The 23,774-nt window shown below is 45.0% G+C and overlaps 1 protein-coding gene across 1 annotated transcript in view; it reads right to left on the reverse strand.

Moving 5' to 3' along the window:
• The window catches only part of LOC105466185 (coiled-coil domain containing 6), a 116,149-nt gene extending 92,795 nt beyond the window's left edge, over window positions 1-23,354 (reverse strand). The window contains exon 1 of the mRNA XM_011715208.3: window positions 22,723-23,354. Within this exon, the coding sequence (XP_011713510.1) occupies window positions 22,723-23,025 (303 nt within the window). The 5' untranslated portion in view covers window positions 23,026-23,354. The remainder of the gene's footprint in view (window positions 1-22,722) is intronic.
• Between the last annotated feature and the right edge of the window lie 420 nt (window positions 23,355-23,774).

The following is a 23,774-nucleotide window of genomic DNA, read 5'->3' on the forward strand; positions in this document are numbered from 1 at the left end:
TTAAAAAATTTTAAAAGAATGTTTCCTGCGACTTGCTTTATAGAAAGAAAGAGACTGAAAACAATTAACAGAAGAAGAGTTAAAAAGAGTACTCCCATTTCCCAGAATACTTTACAGCAAGCCCTTGAAAAGAATGGGGCAATTCTATACTCAGTGATGGGGATAAACTCATGAGATGTGTAAAGTGGAAAAAAAAATCAAGATACAGAACAGCATGTACAATATGCTCCCATTTCTGGGTATCTTTTAAGAGGACAATATAGGCACACAATTGCATTTGCATAATATGTATCCAGAAAAACACTTAAGGCATAAGATGGCCAGGTGCAGTGGGTCATGCCTATAATCCCAGCACTTCAGGAGGCCGAGGTGGGCAGATCACTTGAGGTCAGGAATTTGAGACCATCCTGGCCAACACGGTGAAACCCTGTCTCTACTAAAAATACAAAAATTAGCCAGGCGTGGTGGTGGGCGCCTGTAGTCCCAGCTACTCAGGGGGCTGAGGCAGGAGAACTGCTTGAACCTGGGAGATGGGGGTTACAGTGAGTTGAGATCCTGCCACTGCTCTGCAGCCTGGGCAACAGAGCAAGACTCCGTCTCAACAACAACAACAACAAAAAAAAAAAAAAAAAAAAAAAGGACAGAGAACACGTGTGAATCAGGGGAAGGAAGAGAGAAACCCAGCTTGGATACATTTGTTGTAGCTACAATCCTTCCATCTTCATTCTTTCTTCAATCCTCCGGCCATGTCGGGAAGTTTGCTTAACAAGCAGTAAATTATTTTGCCACATCTAGATTTTAAAACACTAAGGCTATTGGCAAAAACACATCTTAATGAAAAACTTCAAGAGAATGGATTGAAGTACCATTTTTGCAGGTCAAATTTATTCAACTAAAGAAAGTTCTAGATCAGCATGGTCCCCAGAATTTAAAAACCTATTCCTAATTTAAACGTACATATGCCAACATTATCCCTTAAATTAAATTCAAGGAATAATTCAAGTCCAATTCAAGACTGGTCTAATGCAGGTCCAATTCAAGATTCAGGACTGAGAGCCCTGTCAGACCTAGCCACACCTACTTCCAGCTTCAGGCCACATCCCAATCTCACTCTGACCACAACTGGTCTTTCAGTTCCTCAAACCTGCCCTGCAATTCTGTCGCTCTCAGATTTTTTGCATAGCCTCTTCCCTCGGCCCAGAACATTCCTTTACCAATTCTCTTTATGGTTAACTCTAAAAAAGATATACAGGGGATTACAGCCCACATGTCACTTCAGGGAAGCTCCATTGGCTGCCTTAAACTGCTCTGGTTCCCCCCATCATATCCTCCGAGAAACACATCTTTTGAAGGATATATCACAGTTTCAATTCTGTAACGTGAAATCAGTTGTCTGATGTCTATTTCCACCCACCCCTCCCCCGCCACACCCCCCAACTAGAATATCATCTGCCAGAGGCAGGAACTGTCTCAAAACTTCTTAGCACAACGCACAGAACAGGCTTATATACCGAATAACCTCAGAAATATTTGTATAATGAACAAAGAAGGTTTGTAATATGTATGCTATTTGTAATATCTGTGAGATGAACAAAGAAGATTGGCCAATATGAAAGAAGATTACATTTAAGGTCCACAGCTTTAAATCTATCTTTAAGCAAGGGAAATGGAAAATACTGCAGAGTAAAATAAAACCACCAGATAAACAAGCCCGAAACTGACCAGGATAGAAAAATAATGCCAATTACACTTGAATTCAGTTAAGCAGCAGCCTCTGGAGGAAGAAGGCGGCTATAATAGTATCCAAAATAAACAACTCGGTAATTGATCAATTAGTCAGAAGAAATTATCCTAATTCAAGATCTTATATGAAATATAAAGTGTTATACAGAGAAGGATGAGGAAAAAAGACACCAGGAGATGTATCTAATGTACAGTTGTGAGTTCAAGTGGTTTATGCAATTTAAAAGAATATCTGGCATCACTACTTCTATGCACTCTTCTGAATCTGTCTTAAATGCACTATCATTTAAACGAAAACACAAAAGTAGTCTGTCCTACTTTTTTCCAAAGAAGTAAATATACAGAAAGGTTTTACCATAAAATGTTAGCAATATTTCCTGTAGATTATAAATGACATCAAGAAACCATAAAAAAAACTTCACTGTGGCCAAAAAACACTGAAAGCCAAGTCAAAAGACAATTGACAGGTGGGAAATTTTTTTGCAACTCAAAATTGAAAAAAAGAGCAAGTCACTGTGTGACACAGAATGCTAAGAAAAATGGGTAAGAGAAAGACCAAGGTCCCCAAACACAAACAAGAAAGGATATCAACTATGCAGGTACAGAAAAAGAATACAAATGGCTCTCATAAACATGAGAAATGATGCTTATCCACCCCCTTGAGAGAAATGCAAAGACTGTACTAATATGTCACTGTCCATTTACCAGACTAACAAAATCCAGTTTGAGAAAACCCTCTGACAGTGCAGTATGGGGCCACATCTCTCTCATATCCTACTTATGGAAGTGCAAATTGTACAAGCAACATCTATTCAAATTTCACGTATATAGGGCATTCGACACAACAATGTCACTTCTGTGAATTTACCAAGAAAGGCAGCATCAAAAAGTGAGGGAATTCCTCTAGAATCAGCTTGCTTAGCTACGTGTCAATTCTGGCTCTCCTACTCTCTGGGGTATGACTTTAGGCAGGTCCCAACCCTCTCTGAGTCTCAGTTTCCTGTCTGTAAAACAAGGATAATATGCTACTGGCTACTTCACAGACTGATGCAAGGAGTGAGTCAATATAAGGAAATGGTTGAAGACAGTGGCTAGGAATTATCCCCTCTGATACACTCACCCACAGATACAATGACCTGTGTTCAAGGTGACTGTGACATTGTGAGACAAAAGACTGAAAACAAATTAAGTGCACAATGGTGAGAGATATACACACAACGGCTTACCATGCAACCATTAAAAAAAAAAGACAGAAAAAAGTCTCCAAAGTATAATTAAATGGCAGGGGGAAGGGCAGCACGGAATAGAGTATCGTACACACCACCTTTTGTGTTAAAGGGAAGGGGACCAAATACCAAGTGACGTCTTTCCTATTCAAAATAATTCAATTGAAAATATTTTTCAAATGAGGCATTATTTCAAACCTCAGGGGAAATTATTATATGTACTTACAAATGTATAGACTAGTGGTTCCCAAATTTTGTTGCTGAGTCAAAAGCAACATTGGAATTTCTTAGAAATTTTGGAATTGAATTCCCTTTGCTTGTAAGTGCTGAACTATCAGACCCCCTTTTTAACCTCCTCCTCTTCCAAGGAACTAACAGAGGAGAAAGAACCCTAGCCTGGGTGTGAGGCCACCTCCCTGGAAATCCCACCTGTCCCATTTACCAGCACTATTCCCTGGCCAATAATTTAACAGAATTTCACCTGAGCCCCAGATCCTTTATTTTTAAGGAGGCACACACTACCTACTCCCAGAGACTTGCCATGAGACTCAAATGAAGCAATTTAGCTGAAACCACTCCACAGATGCTCCCCAAGCTGCAGATTTCAGAGCTGGAGATTCTGGGCAAACACTGCTTGTTATTCTACCTGTCCAGAAAACGTGTCTGCACATACTGCCCACAGCTTCCTGTCTGGTGCTCTCCAGCCCTGCGTGGCTTCACACATAGCACTGCGCCAGACTTTCTGGAAGCCACAGATGCCAGTCCATCTTCCGAGGGCATGACTCCCCACAGATGCTCAGTCATGCTCAAGCTAGAAGCTTCCAGGGAAGGCTGCACAGGATGCCTCATTCAGATTTCCTTACCGTAGAGCCACAAAAGCCAGGTCTGCTTCACACAGGTGAAGTGGTGACCTAAAAGTCCCGCTGCTTCGTCATGGGGGCTGGGAAGCCAGTCTGCATACCTTCTGAGGGCAGAACCAGCAACACTGGGATGCTCAGAAGCTGGGGACCAGGAAACAGGGCAGCAGGTAAAAGGTCTCCGAGCCTGCCAACAGCTTTAGGGAGGAAGGTTAGAGCTAGGGCCAGCAGCCCAAGGGCACAGGGCTTAATAGCAAAGGGGAGGCAAGGATAATACCTTGATCACAGAAAAGCCTGTGATGTTTACCTTTCAAACACTAATTTCCCAGGGGAAAAACTGCTATTTTTGTCTGGTACGATAATGGTATGGTGGTTATAAAGTCCTTATCAGAGAGGCAAACTGAACCATTTATGGTGAAACTATTTCAAGACTATGTGTCAATAATTGGTGAAGTTGGTTTGTGGATTCACTCTACTTTTGTATATGCTTGAAAATTTCCATAATAGAATAAGCTTAAACAAAATTCACTATCATCATAAAAATAAATTTCACAGCAGGGAAATGTGAGAAAAGTATTCTCACAGTCTGATTGCATGCCAGACTTGCAGGGCCAAGAGATAAGGCCTCTAAGTCACTAACATGGACAGCCATTTCTCTTCCCAGGGTATGAGCATCCTCATCAGAGTTGGGGCCCTTGAATATCAAGGGACCCATGCACGCTTCACCCATCAAAACTGACTGGCACTGCTCATGAATTCCTTTCTAGGGCTACTGAGGCATCCCAAGATGCTCCCCACTGGCTACATGGTGCAAGCTCTGTGTCAGAAGCAGCTGGCCTGGAAGATATTCAGGTGCAGAGCTTCCCATCTGGCATTCCCTGCAGGAAAATGTGCATCAGCCATAAATGACAAATGACAACAGGGACACGTGAGAAAGCATTCTATGGGAGGGGCTTCTGAGACAGAAGGAGGATGGATAGGAAAGACCCAAATATCCAGCCATTCTGGGCTGCATGGGATGCTACAAGTGAGCCTGCTGCTTCAAGGTGCCATGCCTTCGTCCACGCTGATCCTTCTCTCTGGAATGCCCTTTACTCACATTTTCCTGAGGGAATAAAAACCTTTGAGTCTTCCAACCTTCTGCTGTCTACAAAGTACTCAACAGCTGTCCAGGCCAAACAGAGTTCCATATTCATTCATTTCTTCCTGGGCCAGCCCTGGGTCTGTCTGGCCCAAGATGCCTCACTACCCTTCTCTCCTGCTCTGCAAGGTACAGGTGACCTCTGCAGGCTGCATCTCCCAGTTCCCAAAGTCAGCCAATGAGATGCAGTCAATAAGAGGCACTAGCGAGAGATGGGAAGACGGAAAGGAGAACCTGGGGCATTTCTCCCCTTTCTCCATCTTGGGCAGCACCCACATCTCAAGGCCCACTGCGGTTCCAACTTCTTCTTGGTGACCGCAGCCCCTGCGCTCTGATAACACTACCTCTTCCCTTTATCCTCCAGAGGAGTTGTGGGAGCAGCGTTCTGCTCCTGCTTATCCCTGGGTTGTCTCATCACCCACCCCACTTCAGCTTCTCAGGAACTCTATCACTTGGATGACCAATCTCTGAATTACATTCTTCCCTCTCAATTCCACATGGTTTGTTTTCCTGTGTGAACACTAACTGATAAATTAGCCATCTTCCTTCACTCACCATGAGGACACTGCCTTCCCACAACTCTCCAAAAGACTCTGAGCTCCTTCATGGAAGGCACAAGGTCTTCCTGGGCTTCGGAAGACAGGAGCCTAAGGCAGGGCCCTCAGTTATTGTTTATACCCTGCCTTGCTATCTTAAAAGGACATCTCAAGCACATGGTTAGCACTTAGGATGTACATGAAAAATGTTGGGTTCAATGAATGCATGGGTGCCTCAATCTACACAAGTTAAGGAGGAAGGCCACAAGAAGAGAAGACTCCTGGAAACACCTTTCAGGGACAGAAGGAGGATTCTTTTGACAGGAAATTGATAAGGATTTGACACCCAAGAATTAATGCAACTGCCCAGGCTATAGGGCAAAGATTTGTATTACGAATTTTAAGACAAACAGCAGCAGCAACAACAAAACAGTGCTATATTCCAAACTCCTACAAGGAATTTCATGAACCCTTACTGCTGCAAGTGGTCTTAGAAATACAATGTAGTGTGGTAAGAAGAGAGGCTCCCAAGCCGGGCTGACAGATCCTACCCCCACCACCTACCAGATGAATGACCCTGGCAAGTTAACTTCTCTGCACTCCTGTTCTCTCCCTGGCCCTGTGGTTTTGTTTCAAGGGCTACATCAAGGTAGTGCACATTGGTCTTAGTCATTCATTATCGACGGCATACTTCAAGGGTCTCAAACTCAACTGCCATCAGAGTGGGAAGTAAATTAGTATGTGAAGCTGCAGAGGTGAAAAGCAACAGAGGGGCCGGGTGCAGTGGCTCACACCTGTAATCCCAGCACTTTGGGAGACTGAGGCGAGTGGATCACTTCAGGTCAGGAGTTCGAAACCAGCTTGACCAACATGGTGAAACCCCATCTCTACTAAAAATACAAAAAATTAGCTGGGCTTGGTGTGGGGTGCCTGTAATCCCAGCTAGTCAGAAGGCTGAGGCAGGAGAATCGCTTGAACCTGGGAGGTGGAGGTATCAGTGAGCAGAGATCGTGCCACTGCACTCCAGCCTGGGTGACAGAGCCAGACTCCGTCTCAAAAAAAAAAAAAAGAAAAGAAAAGAAAAAGAGAGAGAGAGAGAGAGAAAAGAAAAGCAACAGAGGGAGGTGATGCCTGCAACAGAGTAGAAGGTGTGCCCTTGCTCAGGCCTTTTCTTCGGAAGGTCTTTCACAACTCTAGAGCCAAACCCCTCACCTGTGGGCCAAATGCAAGCTGCCCTTTTGCAAACCCTGAATTCTAAACACACTTTTCTCAGGAAGCTGTGGCTCGTGAAAAAAGACATGACTGATGTCTCGTCCTGCAGAGAAGGCGAGGCATAGAGGCCCAGTTCTCCCAGTACCACTGCAGGCTGACGAGGAAAGGAGACATAAAACAAGGGGTTTGGTAACATGTGGCCAAGTAAAGGCAGACACCTGAGACATCCAGTTAATAATGACTTTCAGAGAGGAGGAAACTAGGAAGCTGGTGTGGAAGCACAGGAAATGTGAAAGCAAACTGAGAGCCGCTGAGGAAGAAGTGGAGGCACCATCCTGAGAAGACTCCAAAGAGCCCCGCAAAGGAGGCGATGCCATGTCGGCTTCTTCCCAGACAGCAACCTGGTCTCAGGCTTGTGGGGGAGGAAAACGGAAAAGGGAAGAAATGGGCAAGAAGCAACTCTATAATCATTGAATTGAGAAGGAAAAGGAAGAACCGTGCTGAATGCACCCTGAAAGCTTTCCTAAGTCACATCATTTATCCCCAGAACTGGAGAGCTAACATACTATGATCGCTTTTTAGAGAAGAGGGCAAGATGGCTTAGAGGTCAGCTAAATTGCCCCAGGTTCACACAGCAAGGAAGGGGCAAACAGATTTTTAAACACAGGTCCTCTAGGTTTTAGGACTACCAGATAAAATACAAGAGGCCTGGTTAAATTCGAATTTCAGATAAACAACAAATAACTTTCTAGTATATATAGGTGCCATGCAACATGTGGGACATATGTATACTAAAAAATAATTCATTGTTTATTTCTAATTAACATACAGTTGTGCATCCTGCATTTTTACTTGCTAACTGGTACTCCTACTTGGTTTCCAAGTTGCTTTCCGTTATTCCACGTTCTGCCAAAGCACCCTAGGGTGGGAAAATCAGAAAGCAGTTAATGAATAAAATTGAAAGGAGGGAAAATTCACACAGTCTAATACAGAATGCTAATTTGCAACATATAAAATAAAGAAGCATAAAAACAAAAGCAATAGAACCTATAGAAGACTTTGAGAACTGGGGAAAGAACACACTGTACTTATGAAAAGCAGTAAAGCCTACCGGTTTCCATTTGTGGCCCAACAAGCGAATCCCAGTTCCCTTTACACATCACTGTCAGGCAGCAATCACCCAGAGCTACAAGGCTCTGGGCCAAGTAAGAACCAACCACGGAAGGGATGACTGTCATTACCACTAATCTTCCTTACCTGAAAAAAGAGTTCAACGAGGTGTTCAGGCAAGTAGCAGAGAGGGAGGCAGAGAAACCAAAAGGCTCCAATAGTTTTGGCTAGAGCCCCCACAACTCTGGTGGACAGACAACAGCAAAAGAGGGAAGGGCAGTCGTGAGCTTACTTTAACTTGTTTATTTACAATGCAAGCAGAGTCCCTCAATCAGATAAAATATCCTCCTTGCCCTCTCTTATCATCCCAAAAGTCAATACAACTAAAATATTAATAGTTTGGGGAAAAGCATGCTCCTTAACCTTCAAAAAGTCCGCAGGCTAGAGAGCAATCCAGCGGCAGCAAAGAAAAGAGGTCACTTGAGGAGTCCCTGGCAGAGAATACTGCTGCCTCCCACAGACCACCCTGGCCCATCACCAGGGGCTGTCCTTCCATCATTTGGTTACTGCAATCCTGCAAAGTCAGTCCATTTCAAAGATTCACGGTTTGGTTTCTGTTCTTTAAACAAGCAGCTAAGGAGAAGTGGCACTAGGGCGTTGCCCCTCAAAGTCCACCTTCTAGAACCCGTACCCCCATGAAAGAAGGTCAAAAGTCTCAATCAGAGAGGCCAGCTTTGACAGTCTTCTGTCTGCCGACAGTACGTTAGTCAGAAAACGTGTACTTTTTCAAAAACACAATGGAAAGAGCTCTGTAACTGACCTACAGGGAAAAAAACCAGATCTTTTAGGAAGTGTGTTTACCTCCTGCAGTCCTGTTACTTTTACACAGTCACACAGACTGGTATAATCCTGGCTCCCCAAACACTCAGATACCCGCTCAGTTCCCAGGCATCCCCAAGCACCAGAGAAACACCGACGGTTGCGAGGTTGCGAGGCTCCCCAGCCTACGGTGCACAGGGAGCTTGGTGCTGCCTCAACCACCCCCGCTCAGCTTTCAAGAGGTTATTTTTCTATCATCATCTTGTAGGATTATCTAGAGCAGGACTGATTTTGAAATGTATTTTGGAGGACAATAGAAGGGGGCGGAGAAGTACTAATAATATTTAATATCATTTTCTACAGGAATAAGTCACACATTACCCCAAAACTTTCCTCTGTGTATCATCTCATTTGATCTTCATAACTGTGGGATGGGAACAAGATTTGTGTTAACTCTACAGTCTCTTACCAGGTAAATAACCAAGGCTCAAAGGCCCTAAATGCAATATAACTTAGCTAGTAGGGTAGCTAGAACCTCAATTAATATGCACATAAGTCCTGTAGGGCCTGTATGTCCTCTGCTGTGCCACACTCCTTTCATGTCATCCTGCTGCCCAGCACCAATACTGAGGGAAGGGGGTGGGGCCACCCAGGAAGCTGACTCTAAAACTGCAAATAATTTCACAGATACTTATGCAGACCGTTGCACAGCAATAAAAAAGAACTACCTCTATATGCAACTGCATGGATACTGTTTAATATTAGTGAAGGAACTAGGATAACCAAAGAATCCATATACATAAAATACGTTCTGTATAATTCCACTTACATGAAGTTCAAACACTAGCAAAACAAATCTATTAAATATATTAAGTCAGAAAAGGGTTACTTTTTTGGGGGGTACTGACTGGAACAGAGTTGCACATGACAGTGTCAGGGGTGTTGACAATTGCATGTATCCTAAGCAGGGTGGTGGTTACACCAGTGATTTCATTTTTAAATTCACAGAGCAGCCGGGTATGGTGGCTTATGCCTATAATCCCAGCATTTTGGGAAGCTGAGGTGGGAGTATCGCTTGAGCCTGGGAGCTAGAGATCAGCCTGGACAACACAGTGAAACCGTGTCTCTACAAAAAAAAAATCCAAGAAAAAAACAGCGGGCATGGTGGTACACGCCTGTGGTCTCAGCAATTCGGGAGGCTGAGGTGGGAAGATGGCTTTGAGCCCAGGAGGCAAAGGTTGCAGTGAGCCAAGATCGCCCCACTGCACTCCAGCCTGGGTGAAAGCGTGAGACTTTGTCTAAAACAAATAAATACATACATACATACAATGAGCACTGTTCGATAAATTTGTGCATTCAAAATTTGTACACTTTACAGTAAGTATATGGTTCTCCACTGAAGAGTTTACAAAGAAGAAAAGTGCGCACTTCCCAAAATCCATTCCACAAACTTTATTGAACAGCTGTGTTAAGCTTATGGAAAACACTAACGACCCTTCAAATGGCAGAGTCTTTACACGGCAGTCACCATGCAAGGTACCGTCCGACTGCTGTGTTCAATCCCTGCTCTACTGCTTCCTGCAATCTTCAAGGGGTTGCCGGGACTCCCCGTGCCTCATGTCTTTCATCTGTGACACTGAGATCACAAAGGGTTGTGCTGAGGAGTCAATGAGTCCCTAAAGGTAAAGTGTTGAGAAGTGTACCCAGAAACACCACAAGGCTGCAATATGTGGCAACTGTTATCATGGAATAAGATGGGTCATCCTACTGATAATAAATGACAAAAGACCTGCCTTCAAGTATTTCATTAAAAAGACACAAATAAACATCTGCACTAAGTAGCCAGAGTGGATTTCCAAGAGGCAGAAATGCTCTTACTGTTCCCCCGCCCTTCTGTAGTGAGCTCCTGAAGGGAATCCAGGCGCAGAGCCCAGAGTTGCCCAGCTGGGCACTGCTCTCCTCTCATCCTCATTTTTCTCTGGGCATTCAGGTTCTGTCTGGGTGTGGGAGGAGTGCCTTGTCCAACCATTACTCAGCCCCTGCTTCTTTTGAATTAACTTCGATTTATCCTTTAGATCGTGACTAAGAAACCTCCTCATTCCAGAACCTGCGCTCTCTGACTCTGCTTCCACTCCTGGATTGAATCAGGGGCCCACCACCAATGCCACCAGCACAATATCATCCCAGTGGTTATATACAGGCACACTGCCTGGCATACAGCAGACACTCGTGTTTGTTGAAGAAAATTTAAAAACCCACTTGCACTGTGCTCATCAGACTATTTTTAAGTAGAGATTGTAACATAAATGCAAAGGAAGGAACTGAGTCCAGGCTCGGATGGGGGTGGGGGGGCAGGGCGGGAATCCATAAGGCTATGCCATGTGAAGAGGTGGCAATATCCTGGGGTACGCTAAACAGGGTGCAGAAGTGGAGTAGACCAAGGCCCAACTGGAGGGCAACTGAGCCAGAAAGGGGAGCACAGACTGTCCCCCATGAGCTGAAGGCACCCTTCTCTGTTGTTATTTCTTTTCCAAGACAGGTAGTTTGCTACCCTGGCAACACTCCCTTAGGCCCAGCATCCTGGGAATTTGCTGTGGTAATGGGGCAGTCCTGACTATCCTAACAGAACAGAACTGTATAGGAACTTCTGATAGGAAAATGCCCACAACGAGACGAAGAAAAAACTGTTCCTGCGCTGGGCATGGTATCTTATGCCTGTAATCCCAGCACTTTGGGAGGCCAAAGTGAAAGGATTGCTTGAGCCCTAGAGTTCAAGACTAGCCTGGGTAACATAGTAAGACCCTCTACAAAAAATAATAATAATGACGCAGGAGTGGTGGCACATATCTGTAGTCCCCACTACTCCGGAGGCTGAGGTGGGAGGATCACCTGAGCTCAAGAGGTTGAGGCTGTAGTGAACTATAATGACACCACTGCGCTGCAGCCTGTGTGACACAGCAAGACCCTGTCTCAAAGACAACCGACCAAACAAAAAGGCCTGTCCCTAAATTAATTTATATGCCATCTTCCCGCAGACTGTAGAAGCTCTGAGGTCAGACCTGGGCTTAAATCCCAGTCTCATCTGATAGCCATGGGACCTCAGGTAAGTGATACAAGCTTTCTGGGCCTAAATTTGTAGGCTTATGGCTATGGATAAACAGTAGTACTGATCATATAGGACTGCGGTGAGGATTAAATGAGAGGATATACGAAAACCCCTTCCAATAGTTCCTGTCCCATAGTAAGCACTGGGTAAACATTCACTGTTATTACAGCCACACAAAAAGATTTGGAAGTGGGACAATGGTGGTGAATAAAAATTCTATAAGCTTTCTTTTTTCTTCCAACCTTTTAAAACTCTGGTTTACCTTGCACCCAAAGAGGTCTGGCCTTAGCCCTTGACTTTCTGGAGGCAATTTCTAACCCTTTGGAAGGTTATGACTGATAAGAGTGTCTTTTGTTTACGTGAGGGCCTTGAATCACACTGGAAAGCCTAACAGTGTGATTTAGCCTGAGTGCTTTGGGCCATGTGGTATCAGCACAGCCTTCTCAGGGCCTGGAGACTGAGATCTGCCCTGTGGATGGTCGACCATGTCTACAATGATGGAGCCCCAGTAAAAACTCTGCACCCCAAGGCTTGGCCGAACTTCTCTGGTTGGCAATACTCCATGTGTATTGTCACATGTTGTTGCCAGGAAAGTAATGTTGTGCACACTCCATGGGGAGAGGATAACTGGAAGCTCCACAGTGAAAAACGTTCCTGGACTCTGCCAGATAGGCTTTTTCCCTTGACTATTTTAACCTGCATCCTTTCCCTGTAATAAACTGCACCTGTGAGTATCAAAATAAGTAATTTAAAAAATAAAATCACAGTTTATTCCAACTGCTATCAAGGAAATTAAATGCATACATTTCATTAAAAATAAAAAATAAAAAGCAACCATCATCTGTGAGGTGTTGGGGGGAAGGTATCGGGGGGAAGACCCTTCCCTCCTGGAGGACAAGCTCTCGCCATGGGTTATTCCCTCATCCAGCATCTGGGGGCTTACTGGCACCAAGCCAGAGCTCGGCATAGGGCTAGGGCACTGCGCATTTGCTGAGTGATAGAAAAAGAACCATATATGGGACAGCTAACAGGCAGTACAAACTTAATTAAATAAGACATCAACACTTAAGGTCTAAATTTATAACTTCAAGACCAGGACAGTAAAAAGCAGCTAGCAGCTTTTGTAGACCAGAGTAAGTCTTTCTTTAAAAAAAAAAAAAAAAAAAAAATTAAAAGTCACTAGGAATAGAGCTTTGCCAGGGAGGAAAAAAAATGGGTATTATTATTTAATGGGTACAGAGTTTCCATTTGGGATGACGAAAAGTTCTGGAGATGGATAATGGTGATCTTTGCAAAACATTGTGAATGTACTTAAAGCCACTGAATTGTATACTTACAAATGGTTAAAATGGTGAATTATATGTTGTATATGTTTTTACCACAAAAAAAAAAAATGCAAGAAAAGTCACTGGTACTCTTCTTTGGGTACCTAAGGTATTTCTCAATATAAACTCCGTGCATGCAAGGTTCAAAATGGCATAAAATAGTTAATATACTTTTCAAGTGACATAAACCCTTACCAGGTAGTGATTTGAACCTGAAAAAGTCTAACTCTACTTTATGGAGAATACACTTAAAACAATACTCTTTGGTTAACAAAAGCATTAAAATCACCTAGTCAATTTTTTCCTCAAAGATTAGCGGGGCTACTAAATGAAGACACAATGTTTTGACTCAATAAATGTTTTTGTTTAGATAAACTCTGTCTAGTGAAGAACTCCACCCCATAAAAAACATCTCTCAGTAGAATAAGTTATCATTTCAGTTGGTATATTAGGATAATTTCTTTTTTCTTTTTTTTTTGAGATGGAGTTTCACTCCTGTTGCCCAGGCTAGAGTGCAGTGCAATGGCGCAATCTTGGCTCACTGCAACCTCCGCCTCCTGGGTTCAAGCGATTCTCCTGCCTTAGCTTCCCGAGTAGCTGGGATTACATGCCCGGCTAATTTTTTGCATTTTTAGTAGAGAAGGGGTTTCTCCATGTTGGTCAGGCTGGTCTCGAACTCCCGACCTCAGGAGATCCACCCGCCTTGGCCCCCCCAAAGTGCTCGGATTACAAGTGTGAGCCATCGCACCCGGTCTATTAGGATAATTTTTTAAAAAGTCAAGCTTGCATACAAGTTTTCTATATGAAACTCTAGGTATAATTATTTTTCTCTCAAATCTGTCCCTTTTAGCCTCTCTAAATCAATCTCGACAAGCAGATAGCACAAAAGACTCAAACTGTTCACTTATAGAAGCAACACATGAAATGTTTAACACAGGTAATTAGATTTCTAAGAATTTTCTTTAGTTCACCCGTAATCCCTGCTGCTTTCATTCTTTTACCCTCTTCCTTCCTCCTGTGGAAAACTTTTTGAATGATGACCTATGCCTGGCTGAACATCCCAACTCTGCTCTGCGGTACCAAGTGGCCTCATCTGATCCTCAGTGCCCTGAGATGCCCTGGTGAGCATTACCCAGATCACTCTGGACACACACCTGGCACCGCCAGGGCTGGATTGATCTGGAACAGATGCATGGAAGATTAGCCCATCAATCAGCACAGCTTTTGTAAAAAACTAGAATTCAAAATTGCCTATAAAATAGTACCTCTAATTTTACTGCAAGAAGTCTTTGCTTTTGGATAGTTTCAGATTAAAAACTTGAGAAATTCAGTCTATCCACCATTATTCCACGAAAGAAACATGGGTGGGCCTCGGAGTATAACAGGAATAGAGGGAAAAAACCACCTAGATAATTTCCATGTACTGACAGATGCAGATTATGAAATTAAAATACCAATGACATTTCTTTTCAATCATCACCACATAAAAACGAAAATTAAAAACAAACCAAAAGCCTCCCGGTGCCACCTCAGCATAAATTGAGCAACAGCTCTCCCCATCTCTGCCTTACAAAATAAACTACAAGCTAATTAAACTGCGAATGAATGTGATACACTGTTTTCCTTAAAGATATTCACAGAGATAAATGAACTTCATTTGGGAAGCTGCAAGGTAAAATTCCCCTCCCTGGGAACCCCTACAGGAGTCGGCCTAAGGTTCCCTTCCTGCGTCCATGTGGGTGTTGGTTCCTTCTGCATGCACTGCACAAGCCCCAAAGCTGGAGAGAAAGACTGTTTCCCTCTGCTCTGTATTCCCTACAGCACCAGGTCAGTGCCAGGCTGAATGAAAGTCTAGTATTATCCTCGCTATGCTACTGGGAGAGCCCTAACATTCCTTTTGGATATTTCTATCTAGCACACAGTATTATAAGCACTTGACGGCTGAATCCTGCTTCTTTGAGGCTATATTTATTTTATTTATTACATGCCATTTTGTACCTTACTGAACAAACAAAGGCGGGGGCAGAGACGGAGACCAGAAAATCTCCCAGCAAAAAAACAAATAAGTATTGTAATGAACTGTAATCATTACATTGCACTCCATATGTCTGATCTAAGAAACAATAAGTAAAGGGGAGGGTTAATTCTAAATGACCATCAATCATATTGTTAACCCTTTTTAAAAGAATACTTATCCCTGAAGAGAGAACCTACATGAAGTGACCTTTGCAATTTACTGGTATCAGGGTTGGAATAAACTTCACAGCTGTGGATTTCACAGCCATAAAAGATAAGAAAATTTGACAGCCTTGGAGAAGTAGGAAGTATCTGCAAGTTAACGCCACGCCAAGATCCTGACAATTAAAAATATTTTCCAGAGGATTAGTTCCTCTGTCAAGAAAAATTGCAACCACCACCAAGCAGGAACATACTGAACCTGTGAACATTTACTCTGCCAACTTTGACAATAATATACCTGAAAACAACCACACTGTGATTGAAAACAAAAAGCAACACCTACCCACTAAGGAAAAAAGTATACAGAGGGGACAGAAAAGATTACTATTATTCCTTACTCAGCCTGACTGCAGTTCGGTAGTTTGTATTAGCATTTTGAAGTGTAAACACAATTATTTTGGCAAGGCATGATTTAAGGAAAACACACACACACACAAATACACTGTGGTGACACTTGTGTCTCTGCAAGACACAAGCAGACATAAGAATTCAACAATCCCCCTACCCTGTTTTCAGATGCTTCCCCCATCACTGCTACAAGTCACCAGTATTTATTTGCATTAATGCATCCCCCTGCAATGGGCCAGAGTTGTTTCCCAGTGGGGCATTTCAACATTAAAGAGTCATACGAAACACCTGGAATGATCTGTCACCATCACCAAAACCAAAGCAGCAAATCTGAACACTTCCAGCGGGGCTACTTTGTCCTTCAAGCCTTACTCAGAAACACTTAGAAAGGAGAACCTGAAAATACTTTGTCCTCTTTCAGATAAAATGTTATCAGGAGCACCCAGGTATATGCTACAAGGTAGCCCACATCATCCAAAGCAAGAAGGCAAGGGCACACTGATTGCAGTGGTCCCCCAAAGTATACAATGTATCCATTCACATATCTGGTCTGTTTCATCAACTATGGTAAAGAAAGTGTTTGCTGTTGTGGCAGGGGAGTGGCTCTATGAAGACAAGGTCCTGGAGAGAGTGTTGGCACCTTCATGGCAGAAAGAAACAAGTACACACACACCCGTGCCTCTGGAGCCAGTTCAACAAATTTCTGAGCGTTTTCCCCATGCCAAGCGCTGAGGAATGCGATGAACAAGGCAAATTCTGCCCCCAAAGAAATTTACACATGAACTGGGAAAGATCTCTGCAGCCAAATGTCAGTGACAGAGGGAGGTCTACGGAAGAACCACGTAAGCAGGTGCATACCCCAGTGTGTGGCTGACAAAGAGGAAGTATCAGGGCATACCAGGAAGGGGTTCAGGTGAAGAAGGCAATACAGTCTACTTCAACTAACAAAGTAGAAAGGAGGGGAGGAATACAGAAGAACATTTCAGGGGACGAGGGGCACCACTGAGGAACCAGAGGAAACCTACTTAAGTTCTGGGTGCTAGTAGTAAAGGAGTGAAGTGAGAGCTTAGAGAATGCACCCTGGGCTAAATGCATGTAAGGGGTGTGGCTGTGAAGCAAGGAGGACATTCCAATCATGCAGAGCCTAGTAAACCACCAGAAGGTTTACCTGAATCCAAGGGCAATGGGGAGTCAGTGAATATTTTTAAGCAAGCAATGGCTACCTCCGATTTTTGCTATAGACCAGCCTCTCTGGTCCCGAACAAGAGTCACCACAAACCAGATACTGTGGATTCTCTAATGATTCCCCATCTCTAGCAAATAGGACAGCACTGTAAAAGACTGTCATGACCTTTAAAATTTTAGCTTTTGGCTGGGCGTGGTAGCTCACGCCTGAAATCCTAGCACTTTGGGAGGCAGAGGTGGGTGGATCACTTTAGGCCAGGAGTTCTGAGACCAGCCTGGACAACATGGTAAACACCATCTCCACTAAAAATACAAAACTAGGCCGGGCGCAGTGGCTCAAGCCTGTAATCCCAGCACTTTGGGAGGCCGAGACGGGCAGATCACGAGGTCAGGAGATCGAGACCATCCTGGCTAACACGGTGAAACCCGTCTCTACAAAAAAATACAAAAACAAAAACTAGCCGGGCAAGGTGGCGGGCGCCTGTAGTCTCAGCTACTCGGGAGGCTGAGGCTGGAGAATGGTGTAAACCCGGGAAGCGGAGCTTGCAGTGAGCTGAGATCAGGCCACTGCACTCCATCCTGGGCGACAGAGTGAGACTCCGTCTCAAAAAAAAAAAAAAAAAAAAAAAAAAGGAAACTAGATGGGCATGGTGGTGCATACCTGCAGTCCTAGCTATTAGGGAGGCTGAGGCATGAGAATCACTGGAACCTGGGGGGCAGAGGTTGCAGTGACCTGAGATCACACCACTGCACTCCAGTCTGGGTAATAGAGTAAAGCTGTCACAAAACAAAAACAAAAACAAAAAAGTTTTTTAAAATTAAGTACAAATAGAATATATGAAACACATAGAAGATACTTACAAATGTGAAAAACTCGTAAATGCTGAAGAAATATGAGAAAGTCCTCTTTAAGAAGACTTGTGTACAGTTAGACCTAACTGTGAGGTCATATTTTCCTCAAAGTTGTGTCTAAAATTGGGTGTTTCCATAAGAATCTAAGAAATACTTTTCTAAATGGGGGGAAAAAGATATCACACTCTCATCGTCACATTTATAAAGGCAATATCGATTTGTATCTTCAGAGTCTGACAGAAGTCTTAAAAATTGAAAATAACATATTATAGGCTTCCAGAGTAAATAATCTAAAACATACAACATCAACTATATGGCAGTTTTTACCAGTTAATGAAACCATTACACTGATGTTTAAAATAGCCAGGTTTTCTAACGATGCCAGATCAACATATTTTTTTCTATTATAACTTCAAAACAGCTTGTACTTCTGTATTTCCCTAAACTTCTACAATAAAGGATTAATTTTACAGTCAGAGAGACACTTACATATCAGTGATTTATTATAGGCCGTGATTTCCAAACCAAACACATACCAAAGGTCTGAAACTGCCTGGAAGAGGTACACACCCTAGAGAACCACCTGAGGCCCTGCTTATACACGGAGAATGCCAGCAACTAGTTGAGAACTTTGAAGCCATCCAATTACTGCCCACAACTGCATTTCCTCACCTTCTCTAAGACCACCACCCCTAAGACCACCACCCCACGATAACCCTCACTACACTGAATCATATAATTCACAGTCATATTCTCACTCATAGGACAAACAAACAGATCTGGCCTAACATACAAAAGCTACTCAAAAAGGTGACTATGCATTTGTTTATTTCCCCCACTCCAAAAAAAAGAAATTATGATCTGTAATCAGGAGCCTGATTCCCCTGCTGACTTAATGGGGAAAATTGAATACTCACTCAAAATATTCTATTCCACTTTTAAGCCCCAAATAAAATGGCCTAGGGCAGGCTATAACTCACAGGTGCACCAGGCACTTGTGGACACGACTGAAAGACTTCTTACAGCTGATTCTCTCCCACAGATGATGTTTACCACTGTTGTACAGATACTGAGAACACAGGCCCATGAAACTAGTCCTTCATTAAATGGGTAGTTTGACCAGAATAGCCACTTACATACCAGAAGAGACCATTGGTTAAGAGCTTCTATTAGCCTTTGGACTTGGCTTTAAAAAGGGCATAACAGAGATATTACTATACACCTATTGGAATGGTCAAAATCCAGAACACTGACAACAGCAAATGTTGGTGAGCAACAGCAACTCTTTTTTTTTTTTTTGAGACGTTGTCTGGCTCTGTTGCCCAGGCTGGAGTGCAGTGGCATGATGTTGGCTCACTGCAACCTCTGCCTCCTGGGTTCAAGCAATTCTCCTGCCTCAGTCTCCAGGGAGTCTGGGATTACAGGCATGCACCACCACCCCCAGCTAATTTTCCTGTACCTTTTTTTTAGTAGAGATGGAGTTTCACCATGTTGGCCAGGCTGGTCTTGAACTCTTGACCTCAGGTGATTCGCCTGCCTCGGTCTCCCCAAAGTGCTGGGATTACAGGTGTAAGACACCACGCCCGGCCCCGCAAAAGCAACTCTTACTCATTGTTGGTGGGAATGAAAAACAGTGCAGCTACTTTGGAAGACAGTTTGGCAATTTCTTATAAAACTAAACATACTCTTACCATATAATTCAGCAATCATGCGCTTTGGTATTTAAACAAATGAACTGATATCTTTCCAGACAAAACCCTGTACATGAATATTTCCAGCAGCTTTATTCATAATTGCCAAAAGGTGGAAACAACCAAGATGCCCTTCAGGAGGTGAATGGATAAATTATGATCCATCCAAACAATGAAATACTATTTAACCCTGAACAGAAACCAAGACATACGAGTTGGGGAACATAGAGAAAACTTAAATGCATTTACTAAGTGAAAAGGCTGCATACTGTATGATTCCAATTACATGACATTCTGGGAAAGGCAAAACTAAGGAGAGAGTAAAAAGATCAGTGGTTGCCAGGAGTTAGCAGGGAGGGAAAGATGAACAGAGCATGGAAGACTTCCAGGGCAGAAAAACTCTGCGTAATACTATAATGGTGGACATATGTCATTATACATTTGTCTAAACTCATAGAATATACAAGACCAAGTAAACTCTAGACTTTGGGTGATAATGATGTATCAATGTAGGTTCACTGACTAACAATGGACCACGATGATGTAAGACGCTGATGGTGGAGGAGGTCGTGCCTGTGTGAAGGCAAGGGTTATGTGGGAAATTTCTGTACTTTATGTTCAGTGTTACTCTGAAGATAAAAGTGCTCTAAAAAGTAAAGTCTATTAAAAAAACAAGCGGCGGCAGGGGGAGACTGTCTCTTCCCCAGGGAGTGACAAAAAGGCAATGTGCCTTCCTGAACATGCTCAAGGAAAAAGAAGGCCACAATCACCTTTAGTGCCCAAGAGCATGAACATTAATATCACAATTGGAACTAAAAAGAGCCAGAAAGGCAATTACCAGAATTATGGTACCATCTTCCCTTCAAATTAACAGTGAAAATTCTAACAGTGTTTTCACAGTGAAAAATCTAACAAGGTCTTCACTTAATTATCAGAAACTTCCTAGACTGCCACTAGCAAGGGTAATGCTTAAGTGAGCAATGTCAGGGATTGTACAGCTTAACCTTGATATAAACTACTAAAGTGTAGTTCAATGGACTCTCTGCATTCACAGACCAATTTCATGGAGTCACATACATTTCTCCTCCCACACTACATACCTGAGAGGTCAAACGTACCCCTACAGAATCTGGATCCTAGGTCAGTTAACACCTGCAAAATCTTGAAGGAATCTATTTCCTGCATTTATCATTCAGCTCCTCAGTAACAACTGCCAAGTATTAGGAAACCAGGCGAACCACAAGCACTTTTTTATTTGTCTCCCTGAATATATTAGTCAGAGATTAAAGAAGAACTGAGAGGCTTCTGGTACTTGTGCAGTGTCATCTAAAACAATTTTAACTTTACTCATTAACACCGCACGACATTTCACAAAGTATATTCGGCTGGATGTCAGTTTCAGTTAAGGGTAGTGCTAAGAAAAAAAGCCACCACCTTATACACTTTTCGAGCTAAGTACTCAGAAGGCCTCTGGTTTGAAACACCGGGAATGAACACATTTGTTCCTGCAAAGCCAACATGTGTAAGTACAGTTTACAAACCTACTTATAGTACGGTCGAAGTGTCAAACAGATAACCCTTTGATAGTCTCTGCATCCCTCATTCCTCCCTCCCCAACAAAACCAGCCTGAATTGCCTACTGCATGCAAAAGGCTATTTCACTTCGTGCAAGTTTTACTACTTTCCATGGTTCACAACCTCCAAGACACTAACCCTCTCATTTACTAACTCAAATCTTAAATAAACTGCCTCCACCAACTTCCCTCTCTTCTTAACCCCCACTCAGCAAAGACATCTCCGTCAGCCAAGAAAGCTGCATAGGAGGCTTGGAAGTGGCTGCCTCTGCAAATTCCCCGCCCCTACCCCCCTTCCTACCAAAAGGGCAGTTCAAGAACTTTACCATCTCACATGCACGTTGCTCCAATTCCATTCTCCAAAATTGGATTTGAACATGAAAAGTTTCTTTTTACAATCAACTGCTATTTAGGCTACTGATCACACTTAACCTGCAACTTGCTTTCTACACAAATTAAGAATGCCATCTAGTTCTCATGTATGAGCCAGCATTGGGGGTATACACACTCGCGCACATATATACACAGGCTCCTCCACCGTAGGCTATTTCCCGGCGCAAGGGGCATCCTAAACTTGCCCCATTTCCAAGATGGGACCCTCCATCCCCAAATTCAACCCTTTTTCTTTATTTCAAAGTTCAGCCTAATCCACTATTTTGCAGCAGCTATGGCAATTTATCCCCCTTGATTTCTTGACATTTTCTTCTCTCCTCCTGGCTGGGAAACTTCTGATTTGAATACAGTTGTCTGTGTGGGGATCCTGCATGTTAATGATGTGGTGAGCTGGCAGGGATGATAGGTGAGAGTACACAGTGTACTTTTTCTAGTTACGTTTCGCCTCATCACTGCTATACGGGCCTTTCTAAACGCTTGCCACACCAGGAGAGACCTGCAGACCCAAGCTTACCCTTTTCTGGGCAGCCTCCAGGGACCAGGTAGAAACAGAACTGATGGCCTGTTCTCCAGTATCTAGACTCAGAAGCAAGATGCTCCTAATCACTCTACGAATGGAGCGAACACACGTACCTCTGGCTCAGCCAGGGAGTCACAGTGGCTACCCTTCCCCTGGTTTCGGCCCCAGCCCTGTCCAGGCCTGAATGCTGCACTCTCCTTGCAGTAAACCGTCCACCCTCCCACTCCAAGGCAAAGAGCTTCCAATGGAGGTGGGAGCATTAGCTTGGTACCCGCCCTTCCCTCTCGATCCTGGCCAGAAAACTCCACTTCCCGGATTCCCGGCCACTCTCTCCCGCCCCGTACCCGGGCGATCCAGCTAGTGCCGTCCAGATGCCAGCTTAGTACCCAGCCCAGCTGCGAACCCCCACACTCCGAGCCAGGCCCCAGTAAGATATCCCAGCTTCCGCTCTCTCCCCCGGACTGGGGTTCCCCAGATTCTGGACGCACCCCTCAAGCATGCTAGGGCTGAAAAAAGTCCTACCCCGCCCCCCAGCCACGCCGCCAGCCTCCAGCCCAGCCCCGGAGGGGCCTCTTCTCCAGAGGCCAAAAGGGACCATGAATGGTTGCCACAGTAGCCTTCCCCCGCACCGCGCAAGGGTCCTCAGCCCCGCGAGGAGGACAGACCCGCGTGGCCCCGAAAGGACACCTCCCTCTCCTCCCGGAGGCCAGCAGGTCCCCGCAGAGAGTGTGCTCTCAGAGGGTCCCCGGGAATCTGGGGAAGACTAGGGGTTGCCTGGATGCGGGTGCAGCCCCTCCCGGGCCGGGCGGAGGTTGGCGCTGCGGCGCGCCCCCGGGGGGCACTCACGATGGTCACGCTGGCTTTGCGCAGGTCGCGGTTCTCCTCCTGCAGTGCCTTGCACTTCAGTTTGTAGGTCTCCAGCTCTATCTTCAGCACCTTGTTCTCTTGCTGCAGCGAGGCCAGGCGGTTGGTGAGCTCCTCCAGGCGGAACGGCGAGATGACAATGCCCCCCGACTTCCCACCGCCGCCGCCTCCCCCGCCGCCACCGCCGCCGCCCGAGGTCGACGAGCAGGACGACTGCATGGCGGCCGAGCTGCTGCTGTTGCCCCCCGCCCCGTCCGTGTCGCTCTCGCTGGCGCTGTCCGCCATGGCCGCGGCGGGCTGGGGAAAGGAGGAGGAGCAGCAGGGAGGCGGCGGCGGCGAAGGCCGGGCTGCGAATGAGTGGGCGCCGGGCGAGCACAGGGGAGCGCCGAGCTGAGCGCCTGGCACCAGGGCGCAGACTCGGAGCGGCGGCGAGAGAAAGAGAGGGCGCTTCCCGCTGCCAAGGGACCTCCTCTGCCAGAGAACAGAGACCCCGCCCGGGCTTGGGCAGTATTGCACTGGGGCTTGCTCCAGCCGGGCCGGGCGCGCTCACTAGGCCGCCCAGCAGAGCTGGCTGAAAGCTCCGGGACCCGCCCGCCGCCGCCTGGTGACCACCGGCGGGCTGGGAACGCGCAGGCACTGCGGGTGCGGGAAAGCCAAGTACTGCCCCCGCACCACCAGCTCGCCAGCCACACGTGTTCGAAGGGAGGGCCTATGAGCCCCCTGGTCTAAGCCCGCGGCCGCCCAGCCTCTTCCGGGCTCGCGCCCGCCCCAAGAAAAAAGAAACCTGATGCCCCACCAGCCTCGCAGGTGCCGGGGACACGTGGAAAGGTCAGCCGGGCTCCGGCGCCCATCCTCTACCGTGTTGTGGCCCCATCTTCCGCCGACTGTGTGTGCGCGTGTCTCCCTCTATCTGTTTCACACATACACGCAGTTTTATATTATCAAAAGCAAGGTGTTTTTGACTGGGAAGGCTTGGATAAACCTAAGAGAACAAAGTTCCTCTACAAGAGGCCGAGGAGGATGAAACAACAGCA

The sequence above is a fragment of the Macaca nemestrina genome, chromosome 9 (genome assembly GCF_043159975.1).
Source record: "Macaca nemestrina isolate mMacNem1 chromosome 9, mMacNem.hap1, whole genome shotgun sequence".
In the NCBI taxonomy this organism is placed as follows: Eukaryota; Metazoa; Chordata; class Mammalia; order Primates; family Cercopithecidae; genus Macaca; species Macaca nemestrina.